Source organism: Topomyia yanbarensis, chromosome 2, assembly GCF_030247195.1.
Source record: "Topomyia yanbarensis strain Yona2022 chromosome 2, ASM3024719v1, whole genome shotgun sequence".
In the NCBI taxonomy this organism is placed as follows: Eukaryota; Metazoa; Arthropoda; class Insecta; order Diptera; family Culicidae; genus Topomyia; species Topomyia yanbarensis.
This window is the reverse complement of record NC_080671.1, coordinates 157,740,147-157,761,716: the sequence shown is the minus strand read 5'-3', so window position 1 is coordinate 157,761,716 and position 21,570 is coordinate 157,740,147. Positions and strand designations below refer to the sequence as shown.

The 21,570-nt window shown below is 40.2% G+C and overlaps 3 protein-coding genes across 5 annotated transcripts; 1 reads left to right on the top strand and 2 right to left on the bottom strand.

Annotated features, from left to right (window-relative positions):
- Positions 1-647: 647 nt before the first annotated feature.
- Positions 648-3,629, bottom strand: LOC131681873 (ATP-dependent RNA helicase vasa-like). 3 transcript variants are annotated; one of them, XM_058962945.1, is made up of 5 exons: positions 3,419-3,629; positions 3,088-3,342; positions 2,902-2,995; positions 2,149-2,846; positions 648-2,086 (listed from the first exon to the last, which is right to left on the bottom strand). In XM_058962945.1, the coding sequence occupies exons 2-5, from the start codon at positions 3,106-3,108 to the stop codon at positions 1,082-1,084; spliced, it is 1,818 nt and encodes a 605-aa protein (XP_058818928.1). In that variant the 5' UTR covers positions 3,109-3,342; positions 3,419-3,629; the 3' UTR covers positions 648-1,081. The 3 variants fall into 3 exon arrangements, with proteins under 3 accessions (XP_058818928.1, XP_058818930.1, XP_058818929.1); XM_058962947.1 differs by having other exon boundaries at positions 3,088-3,180; XM_058962946.1 differs by having other exon boundaries at positions 3,088-3,158.
- A 5,370-nt stretch (positions 3,630-8,999) lies between these two features.
- Positions 9,000-10,402, top strand: LOC131681872 (probable ribosome production factor 1). The gene is made up of 2 exons (XM_058962944.1): positions 9,000-9,154; positions 9,223-10,402. The coding sequence occupies exon 2, from the start codon at positions 9,266-9,268 to the stop codon at positions 10,355-10,357; it is 1,092 nt and encodes a 363-aa protein (XP_058818927.1). The 5' UTR covers positions 9,000-9,154; positions 9,223-9,265; the 3' UTR covers positions 10,358-10,402.
- Positions 10,403-11,991: 1,589 nt separating this feature from the next.
- Positions 11,992-13,536, bottom strand: LOC131681871 (peroxisomal biogenesis factor 19). The gene is made up of 3 exons (XM_058962943.1): positions 13,233-13,536; positions 13,047-13,167; positions 11,992-12,984 (listed from the first exon to the last, which is right to left on the bottom strand). Exons 1-3 carry the CDS (start codon positions 13,306-13,308, stop codon positions 12,300-12,302), a joined length of 882 nt encoding a protein of 293 aa, XP_058818926.1. The 5' UTR covers positions 13,309-13,536; the 3' UTR covers positions 11,992-12,299.
- Between the last annotated feature and the right edge of the window lie 8,034 nt (positions 13,537-21,570).

Sequence of the window (21,570 nt, the reverse complement as noted above, 5' to 3'; positions counted from 1 at the left end):
TTCCCTTCGGGCCCGAGGTAGATCACCCTATGTGCCAGTCCGGGACGTCCTGGCAAGCCGTGACCACTCCTATATTTTTCTTATCTATATCTTTTTGAAAACTATTGATGTCCAAGTTTATTACATTTTTCCCTCTCTCATTCACAGCAGAACCCCACCAACCTATCCCTGTATCTACAATATGGCGTTGCTTCACGAGTCTTCGATGCATACCCTTCTTGATAACCGTCTATCCAGAACATGATGACATACCTCACATGCAGATATCATGACAGCATCGTTGTGCAAATAATTATCCGAAATATCGCCCTCGCCCCTGCGATTACAGGCTGGAAACCACTACAACGAAGTGTGCATATCCGCCACAATGATCAACCAGCAAATGACAATGTCAATACACAATATGTATCCCACTTCCTACCTTTTTCCTTTACTTACATAAGAGGGGAGCAAGCCGCCCCTAACTACGGCTTTCCCTTCCCCCACTAACATGTGCCACATAATTAAAAAAAATGAATTATCGCCCCATTTTCTTACTTGTAAAGCCAATAAGCTACCGCATTTGGGCCTAAATAAACGTATTTAAGATAAAAAAAAAGTTCTTATCCTATATGAGACAACCCATTGTATAAATATTACACCCAAAATAGCAAAAACAAAGATACTGAAGATTTATTGAAATATATCATTTAAATTGTTTGCAACAATTATTACATCTGTTTATCACTTTTTGATAACAAAAGTAGACATTCCATTCTTTGAAAGAATGATATAAAATCTTATTATCTACGTGAAAGGGCTCATTTGGGTTAAAGAATGTTATTGTTGTTTAGAAGTATATGACGCTCTGAAGAGAGCCAGTCTGTCGAAAGGGAAAAAAGCAACATAATCGCTATGCACGACGCGAATTCACAAATAAAGCTCATTGTCAAATTGTACCGTAGATGAACCAGTTGTTTCCTTGCCGTATACACCACGTCCTACTACTCGTTCTGATCCAGTTTTCCGCGGTTGTTCCCTTTGAAAATATATCAAAAAATCATTTCAAAGCCATGTCTATCCGGTGCTATCGATGGTCAGTTTATCCCCAACTTTCCTCTGGTTCTAATTGATTTGGTATGGCATCTACGCGAGAGCCTTCTGTATTTCTAGCACGAATATCTCGTCCGCCGAACTGGCTAGCTCCTCCGAACGAACCATTGCCTGAAATTCCCTGTAGGAAATCAGGCACTTCTTGTCCGGCCTGGGTGAGAATCTTCACTAAGCCTGGTGCAATAGGGGAGTCGTTTTCGGGATCATAAAAACTAGTTGCTCTTCCCTTATTACCAACGCGTCCCGTTCGACCAATACGATGAACGTAATCGTCGATACTCTTCGGTAAATCGTAGTTTATAACATGCAATACGTTCTTGATGTCCAACCCGCGTGCGGCCACCGATGTAGCAATCAAAATGTACATCGCTCCAGATTTGAAATCACGTAGTGCATCCTCTCGTTCTCGTTGCAGCCTATCTCCATGTATGGACGTGGTCGGGAATGTTGTTTCTGATAGAAGTGAAGCCAAATAATCTGCAGTTCGTTTTGTTTCAACGAACACCAGTGTGCCCTTAGGATCAGCCATCTCTAGAATCTCGTGCAATTTTTTACGTTTTTGAAACTTGGTCACATTATAAACCGTTTGCTCAACATCCGCACTGGCACCGCCCACAATTCCGACTGCTACGAAAATATAATTGTTCAAGAATTGCCCGGCAAGCTCCTGAATCTCACCCGGAAAAGTAGCAGAAAACATAAGTGTCTGGCGCGATTCTTTGGAAGGCATCGTTTCGTGGTGCATCATTTTCTCTACCGATGGCATAAAACCCATGTCCAGCATACGATCGGCTTCATCCAGCACAACAAACTTTATCCGCTCGAAACTGATTGCCTGCTTATCTACAAAATCCATCAAGCGACCGGGCGTTGCGACCAGTATGTGGCAGCCACTATTGATATTATCCAGTTGATGACGTGTTGCGGTGCCTCCGTATGCTATGCATATCTTCAGAATGGTGCCCAGTGCAAATTTCCTTGCTTCTTGAAAGATCTAGAGAAAAACAAAAACAAAAAAATTTTGATAGATCTAATCAACATCAGACATTTTCTTACTTGTAAAGCCAATTCGCGCGTTGGCACGATAATGACCACCTGCGGACTACAAGCTTGCATGTCCGCGTTATCATTAAGCAGAGAATTAACTATTGGTAGCAAGAATGCAGCCGTCTTTCCAGATCCCGTTTGAGCACAAGCCATCAGATCTCGTGCATTCATGATTATTGGAATTGCGTACTTCTGAATCGGAGTCGGTTTGATGTAGTTTGATTTGCGCACATTACTCAAAAGATAATCTCGCAATCCAGAATTGTCGAATGAAGTTATCGGCTTGGGGGGGTTTTCTCCCGTTATGTTAACCTTTATTTCGTCAAATTTGTCAAAGTTGATTCCGGAGCTGATTCCTGAACCAAAGATTTCCTTCTCGTCGTTTGTAGGAGCCGGCGGTATATATAACTCCCGTGGTTTGTCAGTTTTTACTTTATCGTCATTCTTAACATAGGTGTTACCGTTCTCTTTATCGCGGGGACGATATCCACCGCCACGGTTGAACCCTCCATTTTCCTCACCTCCATAACCACCACGGCTTCCACCACGATTCCCTCGTCCTCCACGACCACTGTGGAAACCTGATCTATCGCCACCGTTTTCAAAGCCATTTTCATCATCGCGATCTCTAGAACTCTTGTATCCATTCTCGTAATCACGACCAACCGCGCCACCACGGCCTCCTCGACTACCACGTCCACCACGCCCTACAAGTAACAACAAATTCAAATTGATGTTAAAGCTAGCGGTAAACCAACAAACCTCGACCACCTCGCCGATCTTCGCTATATCCATTATCTTGGCGTCTATCATTGCCATCACCATAATTTGTCTGACCAAAAGATTTCCCATTGTCCTTAAACGGCAAAGACACAAACCACAGAACAAACGAATTATTTACAATCTATAGAACATGAACAATGAATATAATAAAGAATCACTACTTACGTTATCTTCCCACTCACTCATCGTGGCAATGGTTTACTGGAAAGAAGCCCAATGTAATACGATCGCTGTTGCTGGATAGGGAGAAATGTATCACTAAAATAATCACCAGATGAAAAGAAAGTCGGTGATATTATTGGAATTTGAAGCAGAGCCGAAGACTTTTAAGATTGCTATGCCGTATTAATTATTTGCGGTTGAGTGACATCAAACTCCAGAGCACGCGCCCAACCATCCGCATGAGAGCGCGGCTGATATCTTGAAATATTTACTCCATTACTTTTGTTGAGTTTGCATTTTATGTGTCCACAGCATGCCTTTCGTGTGCGCTTACCAAAACAATGATACTCCACTCTTTACCAGTCACTGTAGGTTATTTTTGTTCACTAGTTTCAAAAGTATGAAAGATACTCGAAAGAAAAAGCTAGACAGATTCGACAAAATAATGCGAACCTTGCACAAAATTCATAAAGCCAATCATTCACACAACACCGGCTTCAAAGAAAGGCAGGCAACAGGAACAGAACAGGACATGAACTGATCACCAGCAGGTTTGAAACGCTTGGTGTTTCACTGTTTGTCGCGCAACATATTTGCTTCCTTCACACAAAATGACATAGAGGTGTCGCTGTAGTCGAAATTATAAAATTTCATCACAGATAATAGACGTTTAGGGCCCCTAACATGACACGCTGTTTTCGAATTTGGCAAGATTTGCATTTACACTAGCGATGCCAGATGTGAAGACATGTCTTCATTTTGAAGACGTGTGCAATGTTGTGAAGAAATCCCTAATAAACATCTTATGATCCAAGAGCCTAACGACCTGTTCAGGGTATCATCCATACACACAGAAAAAAAATATTGGTAAAAATAAAAGTTTTTCACTCTTAGCAAAAAACAACCAACGCATACTCTTAGGTGAAAAATAAAACTTTTATTTTGATTACTATTCTTCATTAACTTAAAAGGAAAACCACAGATAACAGATGTTTAGGCTCGATTTGAATTGTGTGTAAATACCCGCTACTGGAATAGGGATCTTTAGAGGTGTGCGGGTTAAGGCATATCGTGATGCAGAATAGTACCGTGAGTTAATATCTCAGTCCTTTTTTAAATTTTTAGGCCCGAAACTATTGAAAAAACATTTTTTAGTTTGTTTCCTTTTAGGACAATAACACATCCAAACCCATGCGACTTGTACGACTCTATAGGTTTCCTTATCAGATCTACCATGAAACTTGGGATGGCAGACTGCTAGCGGATTGCAAAAGTACCAGATCATGCTGTGTGGGGTGCTGTCCCGGATAACAATGAGGCGAACGAGATATTTGGAGATACGTCATTTACGGTTGAATTTAATTTGGGTTTTTTAATTTAAAAATCAGAAAAGAATAATTAAGGTTTAAGAATGATATGAGTGTACTCGTAAGGACACCCGCTATCAATACATATGAAAAACTGACACAATTTTCCCAAATTAAAGATCCCTATTCCGAATAAATCAGACGTCTGAAACACGTTTGGCAAACGTTTGTAGATGGCGCATTGATCGATACAATGCAGTAAGAGTGCAGCTGTCAAGCACGTGTAGCAAACAGTTGCGCAGATGGCAATAGTGAAATACGGATTTCCAACGTTAATCAATTTGAAAGTTTACACAGGTTTTTGAAGAAATTTTGTTCTAGCCTAAACGTCTGTTATCTGTGGGAAAACTTTTATTTTGATTATTATTCTTGATCAATTTAAAAGTTTTACTTTCAACCTAATAGTTGGCGTTGGTTGTTTTTTGCTAAGAGCGGAACACTTTTACTTTTACTAATATTTTTTTTCTGTGTGTACAATAGGTGGAATCGTTGAACTATATGGGTTTAAGTTTGTGTATAATTTTCTTTTATTACGGATGCTTTTCATTTTGAAGACAATTTTTTTTCGGATGCCTGACAGATTTCTGACAGAATTCTGGCTCAAAATTAATAACCGATCCAGCAGCCTGGCCGTTGAAGACAAATGAAGACATTTTTTATGAAACGAAATTTAAAAAATTTATCTGGTATCCCTGATTCACACAGATTGTAACTCATACCGTCAAATGATGGGTTAGAAGTAGTATCTGTTGTTGATGCCGCTGCTGTTAAATCGATTGAATGCTGGGACTGGTGGTTGTCCGATCCATATTGTTGTTTTGAAATTCTAAAAAGAATGGCAAGCATTTCCATTTTTAGTAGAAGCATTGTGTGGTTGAACGAAGCAATCGTCATGCATAAAGTTGAAAGATTCTTGGCTGCCGTCAAACCGAGTTCGATGAACAGCGAGTGAACAAAAGGATTGTTGGTAATTAGGGATTTTGTGCCAAGCTGGCGCTAATCAATTCCGGCATTAAGGTAGTGTCGGTTTCTGATGAGACGAAGTCTAAAGGCATCCATGACTTCATTAAGCTAGGGTTTGGGCCCTTCACGCACAAACAGTGGTTTCACCAAAAAATTTCGCCTTTGGAAGCAAGATTGGTGTTTAACCAATTTTTCCTCCTTAGGAAGGAATATAGCATAATACAGTCGTGATTCGCTGGTTGGTCCACAGCCTTGTCCAAGTAATAAATTTGATTCGCTAGTTGGACCGACTGACAAATGTCAAAAACTCTCCAAAGGAGATGTTAGCAGTGTAAATGCATCTGTTCACATCTTTAAATATTGTCAGATTGATTGTCAAAGTAAATTTGACACGGGATTTTGGCGTTCAGATGCTTTTTAGTTGGACAATGGTCCAACTAGCGGAGGTCCAACTAAAATACAGTCCAGTTAAAAAGTATCCAACCAGCGAATCACGACTATGTTCACACTACAGAGTTAAAACACGTTATGATAATTAGCAACAAAAAATGTCATCAAGGGCGTTAAAACACGTTTTAACTCCAAGTGTGAACGTAGTATAAGACATTTTCTTCCTTACTCAAAGCTGATTAAACGAGGCACTCATTTTTGACGGGGTGCACTTTTTATGAAAATTGAGTTGTTATTATACGTCCTTTTCCAAAGGAGACGCGACGACTATTTTTCGTCGCAGAAAGATTCGGCGCATGATTCGTCGCAATGTATTTCTTATGGGGTGAATGACATTTCCCAAAAAGGTGGCGCATTTTTGTATAAAAACCTTACTGTAAATAAAACATATGAACACCTGAAACTTTAAAAGTACAGTTTTCGGTCAGTTTTATTAACAAATTCAGTTAAAGTAAACAATTAGAACACATTGAACTTTGGTAATACAGTCCTGATTCGCTGGTTGGGCCACAGCCTCTGTCCATCCAACGAATTTGATTCGCTAGTTGGACCGACTGACAAATGTCAAAAACTCTCCAAAGAAGACATTAGTAGCAAATACATATTTGTATTTGTTAGTAGTGCAAAAGATTGTTGATAGATTGTTAAAGTAAATTTAACATGAGATTTTGACGTCCAGATGCTTTTTAGTTGGACAATGGTCCAACTAGCGGACGTCCAACTAAAAAGTGGTCCAGTTAAAATGTGTCCAACCAGCGAATCACGATTGTACATATTTTTTGACGTTTTTCAGTATTTATTATCAAATCTCGACAAACATATGATTACGGCCTAAAAGCCAACTGTCAAAATCCACTTTGAATGGAAATTCCAGACAAACCGTTACTAGTCGAACACAGTTCACAACAGTTTATGAAAGAGAAAACTTTTCTCTTTCGTTTATTATCAACATCTGTGATTGGCGTGTAACGGTTTGTCCGGAATTACCATTCAAAGTGGATTTTGACAGTTGGCTTTTAGGCCGTAATCATATGTTTGACGAGAAATGCGCCAATTCAATTCGTCACCACAAAATGATTGAATGGCACGTTTCCAATGAAACGTACAATACAAATACAAATTAATATTTGTATTTGGTAAAATATAAATGAGTATATACGGCATTCAACCTGAGTTCATATAAGGAGAGTGACGACAGCTGTCAAAAATGTAACTATGACTATTTGTCAGTGCCATTCCAATTGTTCGTTTGGAATATCGCTGAGATATAATCATGACAGTTGTCTTCACTATCCTTACACACACGCTCGGTAATTATAACTCAGAGAATAAAAATTGTAGTTACTCAGAGACTGAGTAGTGAAAATCAGAAACATCGTGTGATTTCTGACTAACGTCTGATCATTGGTCGGGACATTGGCCAAATGACAATATAATTTTTCATCCTGCATGATACTCATTTTATGAATTGTTTCACCCAAGGTTTCACCCTTAATTCAATTGAGTAGGTATTAACTCAAACTTGAGTAAATAACTACACTGAAAATAATCGACACGATAGAACCATATGCAATTAAACATCACTTTCATGTGCGTTCTTATGTTAAAAAGTAAAAGATTTCACACGAAAATACATTAAAAAGCATTTCATGTGGTGTTTCAAATTAAATTCAAACAAATTCCACGTGAATACGACATATTGATCCATTGAATGTTCCCTACTCAGTCTCTGAGTAACGATATTATATTCGCTGAGTTATATATTAAGAGCGTGTATACACGCTGCATTTGACACATTCAGTGGCTCCGCCTGGCTATGAATATAGAAACTGTACTACACAATAATTGGAATGACAGTAACAGCGATGCCACATGTTTTTGTGAAATGTCTGTATCGGAATAATTAAAATGTCTGTAAAAGTCTGTAGATGGTTGTGTAAATCCTATTTACACTAGGTTATTACTTAAAAAGTAGCTTGAAATTAGAAAACTATTGTGAAGGAATCGCTCGAATTCGGATACAATTTTTTTAGTGCCATTTTGCTAAACACTGTTACTCTTTTAAAAGTCTGTAGATTTCTGATTACGTCTGTAGGAGACCATCAAAAGTCTGTAAAATATCTGTAAATCTGGCATCGCTGGACAGTAATGACACTGACAGATAAAGGTAAACAAAATATTGGGACGTCGAGTTTTATACACAGAGTGGCCAGACCTACCGATTTATTGGTAATCCCACCGATTTTCGGCTTCATTACTAATTGCCGGAATACTGGCTCACGCAGAAGAATCAGGCCTTTTTGAATCAACAAAACGTTTTGTTGAATCTAAAACGTGGCGAATGACTGTTTCAAACTGAAATGGGCGTTTTTCAAAAGCATGTATTTGGTTTAGTTCAACAAATACTTCTGTTTACATTTTAAATAGAAACATTGTTGAATCAAAATAAAATTTGTTAGATCTAACTGATCCCTTTGTTAAAAACCAACAGAATCTTTGTTTAATTTCAACTAAATTTGAGTTGTTCTCTCCTTTGGTTGATACAAAAGATTTGTTTTTGTTCCTTCAAACTTGTTTGTTCGGTTAAACTTAACATGATTTTGTTGTTTCAAACGAAATATTTGTTGAAACTACTGAAAAGCCAACAAATGAATTAGTTGGTAATTTCAACCAACAGTATTGATTGAATCAAACCTGAATCTTGTTTGTCACTATATCAAACGGGAAAATTGTTATTTAAAACCAAAATTTGTTTATTTTTACTAATTTTTTTTCTGCGTGCTGGATCTAATTCATATTCCGGCTCCACCCACACTACTTTTACAGTAAACGGCAAGTTACGGCGGGTAGCCTAGAACAAAGTTTCAATAGCCTACCGATCGCCAGCGTATAGTTTAACCCGCCAAGCCGCCTTTTCATTTACTGGGCAGTGACACAACCGATTCTAGTTAGAATCGCTTGTGTCACTGGAGCCGGAATACTAACTGGAACCAGCCAGAATTCCAGCTCATTTCCGACTGAACTTAACCGGAATAATGGTATAATATGGTGGTATATGGTTTAACAATTAATATATATTTTTTTTCAATTTCTTCAACGCATGCCACTACATTGTCACGGCAATCCTACATGTTTTTGGAACAAAAAAAAAATAATGCGGCCTGCCGACAAACTTTTGGTGAGTCTATCAATATTAATTAAATCAATCTGGCCACCCTGCTTATACACGAAACTCACTGTGCTTACAAAAACAACGTGGTGATCGTTTTCTGCACATTAGGTTTTTTGAGGTAAATTCGAAACCAATTTTTACGAACATAAAAATTCATAGAAACATTTTTAACACTATTTGGTAAAGGTCGGGCATCGAAGTAAATTGTAAACCACTTTGGCAACACGAAATGTCGAGCGACAGTGGAAGTGACGCTGATATGGAGCCTGCTCCAACCAAACAACAAAAACGTAAGCGCTTGCAGGACTACCTGGATGAGAAAGCCGCCCGCGATGCCGCAGAACGAGCCGAGATGGAACTGAAACGGCGTCGCAAGAGTGGGCTTAAGGATGATGACGAAGGAGAAGAAGTCAGCTATCCAGTTATCAACCCAATAAATTTGATTAAGAATAAGGAGATAAGATCGAAAAAATTCAAACGTATGCAAGGTTCAAAGAAAAAAATAGAAAAAGCTGCTAGAAAATCGAGAAAGCTCGAGGGAGGACCAAAATCCAGTGGACATACTATCGAAAGTTTAAGAGAGAAGGATCAAACTTCATTGGCTAACATTGTGGAGGATGATAAGGAAGAAATCAGCAATGATCTGGAAAATGACGAATTCAATGACTTCTACAAAAAGAGCTACGAGCCTAAAGTTCTAATTACTTACAATGCAACGCCACATACGCGAACTCGACGACTCGGTGCTGAGCTAGAAAGAATTATTCCTAATGCAATGGTGAATTCTAGGAACAAGGCAGCTCTGAAAAATGTATGTAAAAGTGCGATTCGAGATGAGTACACGGATATTGTAGTAATTAACGAAAACAACAAACAGCCCGAGGGAATGCTGGTGATACATCTTCCGGAAGGTCCAACTGCTCATTTCAAATTGAGCAACTATAAGTCATTGAAAGACCTCAAAAAACGGCGATCAACAATGACAAGCCACCGACCGGAGGTAATTCTGACAAATTTCACAACCCGGTTAGGTTTAACGATCGGCCGTATGCTAGGTGCTTTGTTCCACTACGAACCGGAGTTTGTGGGACGTCGGGTGGCAACGTTTCACAACCAACGTGATTACATATTCTTCCGTCATCATCTGTACGAATTTGACAAAAATGGAAAGCGTGTTAAACTGCGAGAAATGGGACCACGGTTCACGCTGAAATTGCGCTCGCTACAACAAGGATTGTTTGACAGCAAATGCGGCGATTACGAGTGGATGATTACAAACAAGCGTCACCAGATGGAGGGTAGAAGGCGGTTCTTCCTTTAGATACTGCTTGATTGTTAATTTAACGGATATGAGTCTACTATGTAAGTACGTTTTGTAGTATGCAAAATATCACATCCTGAATTTATTGGTTGTTTGGCGAATGATTTCCTTATCACTACAAATGTTTGGGGCTGGTTTATAATTGATCTAACTGATATAGGGTTATCAAATGTTAATAGTATATATCAATGTGCCATCGGGCTACCTCAACAACCTATTTCTTCAACCTATGTGCATTAACTGCACCCGGCTTGCCATGAGCGTTATGGTGGCTCAGAGGTCGTCCTTCCATGTTGCTTTCTATGCAGATCCACACATAAAGCCATATATATATTCAGGCATATACGAACTTACATTCCTACATTAATACATACTCTGCGCGGCGTGTGACGTGAGACGGCTAAACTCACCTCACTTCATGTGACTTTTCTCACCCGATTCTGAAAGTCGACTCGGGTGAGGTGAGATTCCCCATTGCGGTTAAATGGGCGTCTCACGTCACCCGAAGTGACTTCAGAATCGGGTGAGAAAAGTCACGCAGAGTGAGGTGAGATTAGTCGTCACACACCGCGCAGAATAGAGCTTCACATCCACATGCCCCCACCCAAGCAAATTGATATATCCACTTGGAAGTAGGAGCACACCTATCGGCCCTATTCTGCGCGGCGTGTGACGTGAGACGACTAATCTCACCTCACTTTACGTGACTTTTCTCGTCCGATTCTGAAAGTCGACTCGGGTGAGGTGAGATTCCCCATTGCGGTTAAATGGGCGTCTCACGTCACCCGAAGTGACTCTTCAGAATTGGGTGAGAAAAGTCACGTAGAGTGAGGTGAGATTAGTCGTCACACGCCGCCGAATGAGAATGGACCATGCCAGTCGAAGGCCACAGGCCCAGCGCCATCCCGTTCAGGTCCTGAACTGTTTGAACCAGAATAATAATGTGGGTTAGTAATGCTTACAGATTTCATTTGAGTGGTAGTAAGCGTCTCATTTCTTCTTTTAAAACTTGATACATACGAAATTGCAGCTTACCGCTGCTTATTTCTTCTAGAATTTTGACACCGTCAGTCGATCTTCTTATAGAATCGAAAACTCTGTCATCAAATCCGCCCTTTCCTTCGGAGACATCACAGCAATCTTAAAATAAACAAAGGCTACCGCCCGATTTGAATGCAAAAACGCTAATGATGTGACCATCAAGAATACTTCAGACAATTGACATTTTTCGACAAAACTGTCGAATAGGGGTTGAGAACAGCTTGAAGCAACATCTGATATTGCTCCAAATGTATTTGATTCAAGACTGATTTGGATAGTTCCATCGAGTCTAGCTTGCATACCTTACATAACTAGACTCACTGCTCTCAATTCAACCACAATATGGTTATCAAATGCAATAGAAAATTCGATTTTTGGAATCTACGTAGATATCCTTGAATACTCGGTCTGTACTCAATAATTGGTTGACACAGTTTTGACGATGACCTGCTATGGAATCCCATTTAAAACACAACTATCACCCTTATTCTTGTTTACGACGAATGCGAAATTCGTTCGAAAGTGGTTTGCATTCCCGTTTACGACAGCAAAATTAAATGGAAGTTTAACTATATTTACAGAAATGACCAGTATACTAATTTAAAGCCAGAATTTTATTGATTTTTTTTCCAAACAAAGAACTATAAATATATCTAATCGAATCTCACTGAAAGGATTTTGTAGTTTTATATATCATTCTATTTCGTTCCCATCGAACACTGTAAATCAATAGAATTGGTAATCCATGTAACGAAGGCTGTCACCAACAAAGCCACGATTCCCACCAATGGCCAGAAAAAAATTGAAGTGGCACAGCGACACGCGGTCAGAATAATAAAGATGATCGAATCTTGTGGAGTCTATTAAACCAAACACCTGCCCAACTGTTAGTGTTGGGTAACTAGCTCGTGGCACACTGATTTGGGTCGCTAAAGGCAGTCGGATCTATCGTAGGTAGATTTAAGTTTGCCGGCCCTAGATCGCCGACAAGATCAGCTGGTGGTTGTCCTAGATCCTGCATATTCTGCATCATTTCGAGGACCGTCTGGAATCGAACTCGTTTCACCTCAGAGGAATCATCGGGTTTTTCCTTCTCCAACTCACGACACACGTCCTCCATCATTTTAAGCTGCTTTTCATAGCGTTCCTTATCTTCTTTGGGTACCTTTTCACCATTTTCCTGTAACCATGCGGGATACTTTTCTGTCAGATCCTTTAAACTAGGTAATAGAACATCCGCTGATAACAAACTTTGCATCATGTTTTGCATGAAAGGCAAAAACGCATTATTTTCTCCACCCTCATTTAAATCGATGTTTCCGAACATCCCTGCAATATCGTCAGGAGTGAACGGCGTCTGGAGATTTTCCCGACCTTCACTCAAACCACGCAACGCATCTGTAATACTCTGGCTAATTGAAGGATCTACGGAATCCACCGGTAGGGTTGTCGGATCTGCACGCACTGCCATGGCAGCTGCTTCTGCAATTCGTTGGAATCCTAGCGTAATCTGGTCTGCATCGACCGATTCTGATCCTCCTCCAAACAGTGCAGCCATTTTCTCTTCGAACATTTTGGCCTGTGAACTGTAATTTTGTGATAATTTTTTTTGCGCAATAGTAGCATTTCATTCACAACGTGCTTATACCTGATAAACTCCTCATTCCAAAGTTGTTCTGTTGGTGGGTCGTCGTGTTGCTGGGTTCTAGCATCATCGTTGGTTGTACTGCTATCATCTTCTTTGTGTTTACTAAAATCTTCCAAAGCACCTATGCAAAATATGAAAATCTACATTGCAAATCATTCTTTTTAAATATTACATAATATAACCTACTGTCAAGTAATTCGTCTAATTCCTTGTCACCGGAACTATTGCCCGTTGTTTCTAATTTTTTACTACCCTCAGACATTATTTCCTTGATTACTTCGAACTTTGACCCACAACTCAAAGATAAAAAAATGAGCTGTTCGTTGTTTTAATGGATTTGGTGTCTCACTTATCGTTTCTCTAGGGAGATCTTCAAAGACACGATAGAAGGCAACACAAATTCTGCCACACAAGAGAAAAAACTTACAGGCCTGGCTGTACGAACTACGTTTTTGGATTTTTTCCGTTGCCAGTGACAGATTGACGTTAATAAACATTCACCTGAAATAAATACGCATTTTCATTAGGCAAACAACACAACGATATCAGTTCAACCAATTCTGTCAAACCAGGGTCTACATGGAGAAAACACTAATTAGAGCAGCTTCACCGCTGATCTAATTCAGGTATGATTCTGAATTTTTGATACATACACTCAAAAAAAAGTAAACGTTATGCCTATTGATTTTACACATAGATTTTTGCAATTAACGGAGGCATATAGACACTATTTGCTGGCACATAAACCTAAAGTGTGTATTTACAAGAAATATTAATCTTACATTCACATTTCATAACTATTAGACACATAAAACCCCACTCTATAACAATATGCACATATAACTTATGTGTGTGCATACATAGTTTATACAGTTGACACATTGAAGCTATGTGTGCGCGTGATAACAATAGCATTTCTTCTTCATATGAATTTTAAGCGGTTTGAAGCAAATAGAATTAACGTTTGGATTTTTTTCAGTGTATCTTATGCCCAGTTTACATTAGTGCTGGTTGCCATCTGCTGGTGCCAGCATGCTGGCAACCAGCACGCTACCAGCATAATGTAAACGCTTGCCAGCAGCTGGCACCAGCAGATGGCATGCGTTTACATTATGCTGGTAGCATGCTGGTTGCCAGCATGCTGGCATCAGCAGATGGTAACCAGCACTAATGTCAACGCTACATTAATGCCCAGTTTACATTAGTGCTGGTTGCCATCTGCTGGTGCCAGCATGCTGGCAATCAGCACTCTACCAGCATAATGTAAACGCTTGCCAGCAGCTGGCACCAGCAGATGGCTTGCGTTTACATTATGCTGGTAGAGTGCTGGTTGCCAGCATGCTGGCACCAGCAGATGGCAACCAGCACTAATGTAAACTGGGCATAAACCCTACCCTAGGGGGAAATCACTCTAAACTTGGTCTAAGTCCGACCCCTACCAAACAAGATTTGGCGGGATTAGAAAAGTTATGCCCAGTTTATGCCCAGTTTACATTATGCCCAGTTTACATTAGTGCTGGTTGCCATCTGCTGGTACCAGCATGCTGGCAACCAGCACGCTACCAGCATAATGTAAACGCTTGCCAGCAGCTGGCACCAGCAGATGGCATGCGTTTACATCATGCTGGTAGCATGCTGGTTGCCAGCATGCTGGCATCAGCAGATGGCAACCAGCACTAATGTCAACGCTACATTAGTGCTGGTTGCCATCTGCTGGTGCCAGCATGCTGGCAACCAGCACGCTACCAGCATAATGTAAACGCTTGCCAGCAGCTGGCACCAGCAGATGGCATGCGTTTACATAATGCTGGTAGCGTGCTGGTTGCCAGCATGCTGGCACCAGCAGATGGCAACCAGCACTTATGTCAACGCTACATTACATTATGCCCAGTTTACATTAGTGCTGGTTGTCATCTGCTGGTGCCATCTGCTGGCAACCAGCACGCTACCAGCATAATGTAAACGCTTGCCAGCAACTGGCACCAGCAGATGGCATGCGTTTACATTATGCTGGTAGCATGCTGGTTGCCAGCATGCTGGCATCAGCAGATGGCAACCAGCACTAATGTCAACGCTACATTAGTGCTGGTTGCCATCTGCTGGTGCCAGCATGCTGGCAACCAGCACGCTACCAGCATAATGTAAACGCTTGCCAGCAGCTGGCACCAGCAGATGGCATGCGTTTACATTATGCTGGTAGCATGCTGGTTGCCAGCATGCTGGCATCAGCAGATGGCAACCAGCACTAATGTCAACGCTACATAACTGATGTAGGGTTGACATTAGTGCTGGTTGCCATCTGCTGGTGCCATCATGCTGGCAACCAGTACGCTACCAGCATAATGTAAACGTATGCCATCTGCTGGTACCAGCTGCTGACAAGCGTTGACATTATGCTGGTAGCATGCTGGTTGCCAGCATGCTGGCACCAGCAGATGGCAACCAGCACTAATGTAAACTGGGCATGAGATTTAAATAGTTTACCCTAATAAAAAATATTATACACGAATTTTTACCCATATAGTCCTACGATTCCACATATTGTTTGGATGATACCCTGAACAGGTCGTTAGGCTCTTGAATCATAAGATGTTTATTAGGGTAGCGAGATATTTTGGCATCAGAATATTTGAAGTGACAGCTGCTATCATTTGCTGGGACATAAACCTAATGTGTGTATTAACAAGAAATATTACTCTTACATTCACATTTCATAACTATTTGGCGCATAAAACCCCATTCTATAATAATATGCACATATAACTTATGTGTGTGCATACATAGTTTATACAGTTGACACATAGACGGTATGTGTGCGCGAGATAACAATAGCATTTCTTCTTCATATGAATTTTAAGCGGTTTGAAGCAAATAGAGTTAACGTTTGGATTTTTTTCAGTGTGGGATTATCCGAGAACAGCAAAACTTAACAAGATTAGCTAAAACTAGTCGGGATTATTTTGGAAACAAATATTGCGCACTTCCCACTAACCTGGACTCCGCACTTTCAAAGTGCGAGTGACCAAACTGCTACTAAAAACTGCGAGCTGTCAAAACACATGTCTTTCAAGTGATGGATATGGTTCTTTCATAAACAGACCAGTCGAACTAACCAGTCTATGAGAAGAATTTAATAGAAAAACAGTAAGTGCGCAGTGCGATTAGAATCCAGTTTTTAGTGCCACAAGCAATAAGTTCACTAATTTATTTTAGTCCAAAGTTTAGAGTGATTTCCTCCTAGACCTAGGGGCAGATCACTTGTGATGCATTTTTTAAAATCAACGAAATTAAATGCATTTATTTCCATCAAAATAGAAATTCATAATGTATTTTGCGTTGCCTGCAATGTTGTTTGCGTTGCGTGTAAGACGTCAAAACCCTACAGAAAAACTAGCCCTACATTTAACAAAACGTCGAACAAAGTGGATCAGCGTAGGACGTTTGTTAAACAAACTTTTCTGCGAGGGAGTGCAAAGCTGATGCAAAAATGGAAATTAAACGCATTTTTTCTAATTTGATGCAAATTTGTTATACATTCTTAGAGTGATCTGCCCCTAGCCCTAGACCCTACCCGAATAGAAATGTACAGTAACAAAATCATGATTTTCACTGTGACAGTACAGTAATTTTACAATAATTTCCTATAAATTCTAGTGTTATGCTACAGTACAAGAACAATAAACTTCAACGTTTCTACAGTAAATTTCAATGACTTTTACAGTAACAAAAATCGAGTTTTCCATAGATTTTTCTCTCGAAAACAGTAAAATTTAATGTGAATTTAGAGTATCAGTTTTTGCTGAACAGTAAAATTGATTGCTACATGAAATTTTATTGTAAATCTACTGCGAAAACTTTGTGTCGAACAATATTGAAACAGTAAAAACTATAATATTTATTGTTTTATGATTGTTTGTAGGGTAAATACTATTATTAAATTCTATTCGGGGGGCCAACCACGTCGGGAATTTGAGCGCGGGATTTCATGCTGGATTTCGATCACAGAAAACTTTCCACCGTTATCTCTCGAAATTGTTAAAATAAAACAGTTTAACAAAATGAAAAAAATGATTTTTCCGGTGGCAAACAATTAATTGCTCTAAAAATTCGGATTCTATGATATTGATTTCTTAAACTACAGCAAAAAATACACCAGGCCAAACTCTATTTTTGTTTGTTTATTCAAAGTTTCGCCCTCCACGCTCCATGCAAAGAATCAGGGCGATACTTGTTTTTGCTAACAGTTTAGAGGCGAAACTGTTTTTCGTATTTTTTGCGATTATTAGCTGTAAATAGTAACAATGATCGCTATTGAGAAAACCCGGACGAAATCGATTATGTAAAACGGTAGTTGTTGTATAAAACATAACAACATCAATGGTGATAGGTAGGACCGAAAAAGTAAACAATCGCCGAAAGGGCGATACTATCATTTTGTCAATTTATATAGCAAAAACAAAATTTAATTTAATAATTTTAAAAAACTTATGAAGCTTTGAGTTTCGATCACTGAATCATGCAATCTAGGATTTAAAAAAATGCAGTAGTTTTTAAATAGATATTAAAACCAAGTCTGGAAAGTCTGCTAGTATCTGTCAAAATCCACTTAAGTGAAAATTCCGGAGAAACGGTTACTCGGGCATCACAGCTGTTGGTAGTAAACAAATGAGAAAAGTTTTCTCTTTTATTGATTGCTGTGTTCTGCCAGTAACGGTTTGCCGTCGTTGGTTTGCCTGGAATTTCCTCCTCAAATAATTTTGACAGTTAACTTTTACGCCGTAATCATATGTTTGTCGAGAATTGATTCCGTGCGGATTGGGCGAATGACCATTTGGTTAAAGCCCTCAATAAACAATTACAATTATTTCCGTGCGGAATTCAGGTGTGGAAAAAAATTTAAAATCCGTTTATATTGGGTTTACACTTCATAAATTTTGATTTTTTGTGCACACTTTTTTTCCGTCCCGGAAAATGAAAATCCATCTCCCACAGAAAGCACGGCGATAAAATTACCTTGAACCTATTGCTGAACTGGTTGGGAATTCTGAATATCTGTATGGATTCCAGCTCAGAGGCAACAACCGATTCCGATTTAATCGGTTTCGAAATTGGTTGTTGCAGTTGAGCTGGAATCCACATTGAAGTCATAATTTGAAATTTCCTTTCAAAAGACTAATTTGAAGAAATTTCCTCTTCCGCCCATAATAAGGTCAAAGCACAATCATTTTTTATAACTTGGATCACTAACCTACAGCTTGACCGGTTGAGGCTATCCGTCCAGTTTAGTTTCATCCGTCTGCTTCACGGATTCCTCGCGGGACAGGCTACCCTTTTCCGAGACTCGTAGATTGCCCCAAATTTTGTTTATAAGCCCGTGAGTAAGAGGAAGGTTTTGGGGGTTCAAACCCCTCCCATGAGAGTTTTGAATCACTTTTGAAAATTTCTTATCTTCCTGATCAGGAATAAAATTTTTATACGAGCCGTTTTGACCCACAATTTCATTTGAGTTCGGTTATTCTAGAAACAAGTCTGAAGAAACCCTGCGAGGGTGGCTGTAAAAGGATGTAAGTCAAGTTGGTCGGCATCGCTGGATCGGTTCACGTCTCGACAAGTTTCGATATTAACAATAGTTGTGAGTAGACACCGCAAAGGTCGCTCAGCGAGCTAGCAACTGCAGCTAAGGAGGAAAAATAACATACCAGCAACACGAACGGTTCAACCAATGTTAAGTCCAATGAACGTCCTTCAATACATTCATTCCAGATCAGCAATCAACATCGACACAACCTGATCGCTCACAAGTAAAACAGTGACGATCCCTCAAGAGACAGTGTGCGTTCTCAACTGAAGCCAGATTATGTCGCGACAGGCGGTTCAAAGGGATCTGCCACAGTTTGATGGTACTTGAAAAACTGGTCACTAATCCATGCAATGTTCGACTCGTCTACGCAAAAGCGAGGATTCACAATCAAGAATTGTGAACTTGCCTGCGCAAGTGTCTGAGGAGGCATTGGAGGCAGTTAGATGCGAATTGCTTCACCCGTCAAGCGTTGCAGACGTACTACCGATTCTGAAAATGCTGTACGGGCGGTCAGATGAATTTATTCAGTCAATCGTCAAGAGGATCAGAAATCTTCCACCACAAAATATGGAGAAGCTCCAGACGGTCATGAACTTTGCACTGACGGAGAAAAATTTGGTTCCAACCATGCCTGCGATTTCGATTATTTTATCTTTAACGCATCTTTCTGTTACGAGATAGTTGAGCGTCTGCCCGCACCCTTCAAACTAGACTGGGCAAGGTACGCTCACAGTTCCCCGAGTCTTCCAAATCTCGAAAGCCTTAGTGGGTGGTTGTATACTATAGCGGAGGATGCTTGTGCAGCGATGGCTATGTCGGGGCACGATCAGCAAAGCCGAAGCACTGAGAAGGAGGGGTTCTTGAACTTCGATTCCGAATCGAACGCAAGTATCACGAAACCATTCGATGCGCCCAGCAATCCAAGGTCGACGGCAGCGAAAGATATTGATTAAACCCAATGCGTGGTATGTAAGGGAAACTGCTGCACCGTCGCAAAGTGTGGCACATTTAAAGGTCTTAGTTATACCGCAAATGTCTTCGCAAACACAACGGTTCCTGTAAGCAGCAAATACAGTGTGGGATAAGCAGGTGTACATTCCTGCATCACCCTCTACTTCACAATCCTGACTCTCAACACACTAACCCATCAACATCGAAGCTTACCGTTTCCTCTTTCTCTGAACCAAATCATTCGGAAAGAAACTGTGCCAGTAGGGTTACACGGACCGAAGAAGGACGTTAGGATCTATGCCTTTATCACGATGGGTCCGAGCTAACTCTGATAGAGTAAGGCCTGGATGATGAACTTGGCGTCGAAGGAGCCAAGAAAATGAATCGCAGCTAATAAACGTCCCTACCTCCGGAGCACGAAGCTCAACAAAGTACAACGTTCGTTGCAAATACGACCGCAGACGTTTCCAGTTGGCAACAGAAGTATACGTACCAGGCTAATTATGACAATCTCGGCCACGGAATCAAAGGACGTGAAGGAAGGCGAAACGAACTGAGCGCCGTCAATATTCGCTTGAGGTAGATGATTTACGGCAATTAAACTGGTAAAGAAGACGCCGGCGAATACGGGTGTACAAAAGTGTGAGTGTAGGTGGGAGAATGATGACGATCTTCACAAGGCAATGAAATCTTCACACTGGACAGTATAAGAGTCATCAAGTCAAACAAGCTGCTTCTCTCTCAGGACGATCAAGTATATCAGCATCAACAGAAAAGCATTTTCATGACACAGTAGTAGAGTAGCCGTATTTCGCCAAAAGCGACTTTTAAATAGCATTTAAAAAGACTAAAATGCTTATCAGGTAGCCGATAAGACGCATTTTGCATGCTTATTTGTTACCTGAGTGACCGTAGTGTAATTCTTATCCGGTTGAAAAAATACTACACGGCTTATCTGGTAAGTTCGAAGAATGAAGCTGACATTGAAGGACAGCTTCCATAGACGACCGAACAGCGGCCCTTAAAAAAACTGCAGTATGATTGAAAAATCTACAGATTTGCAGACATACCTGCAGACCTCATATCCCTGGAAACAGCAGGAGACAGCGATTAGGGATCATCCATAAATGACGTAGCATTTTTTGAGTGATTTTTAACACCCCCCTCCCCCATCGTAGCATTTCGTCACAAACCCCTAAATACCCCACTGGTAATTACGTAGTTTGACGGTAAACATCCCCCCCTTGACCCCGCAAAAAATTCAAAAAAAATGAAAAACGATGTTAGTTAGATGAAACGGGTAAAGCTACGTAGCATGACATGACCCCCTACCCCCTGTCGTCACACATCATCACAAAATACAAAACTCCCCCCTCCCCCATATAATGCTACGTCATTTATGGATGATCCCTTACGTGATGATTGCTTTGGACTGACCTCTAACGCACAGAGGTTCACAATACGCGCATTCAGAATGATGATGAATGAACGTATTATTTGCTTGAAAATAACTTATGAGTAAATCATATTTTACAAATATTTCAAACAGGGCCCCTTACACAAGGCGCTAGTAATGTCATTACTGAGCGGTAATGTCACTTTTAATGATCGTGTAAGGCAAGTAATGACGGAATTCCCATACAATTTCAGTAATGTCATTACTTAGTAATGACACTTTTATTGCGCGTGTAAGGGGCCCTAACATGTTTCGTTGTTAACTTTTGGGTGCTACTGCATTTACGACAGACTGCAATTAATACAGTGTAAAGTGTACCATACACGTATTCCCTGTGTTTGAACACGTACTTCAAGACCCAACAGAAATATTTTTTAAATGTAGTTTTTTCTTTTTTCTCAGTGTACCGGTTATTTAATTCTCGTATTTTCGTTAAAATGATTCGTCAAGTTACGTGGCAAGGCCAGCACGGTAAACAAAATGACACCAAAGCTGACAAAAACAAAATCCAAACATTTTGCTTTTGTAGTGACTCT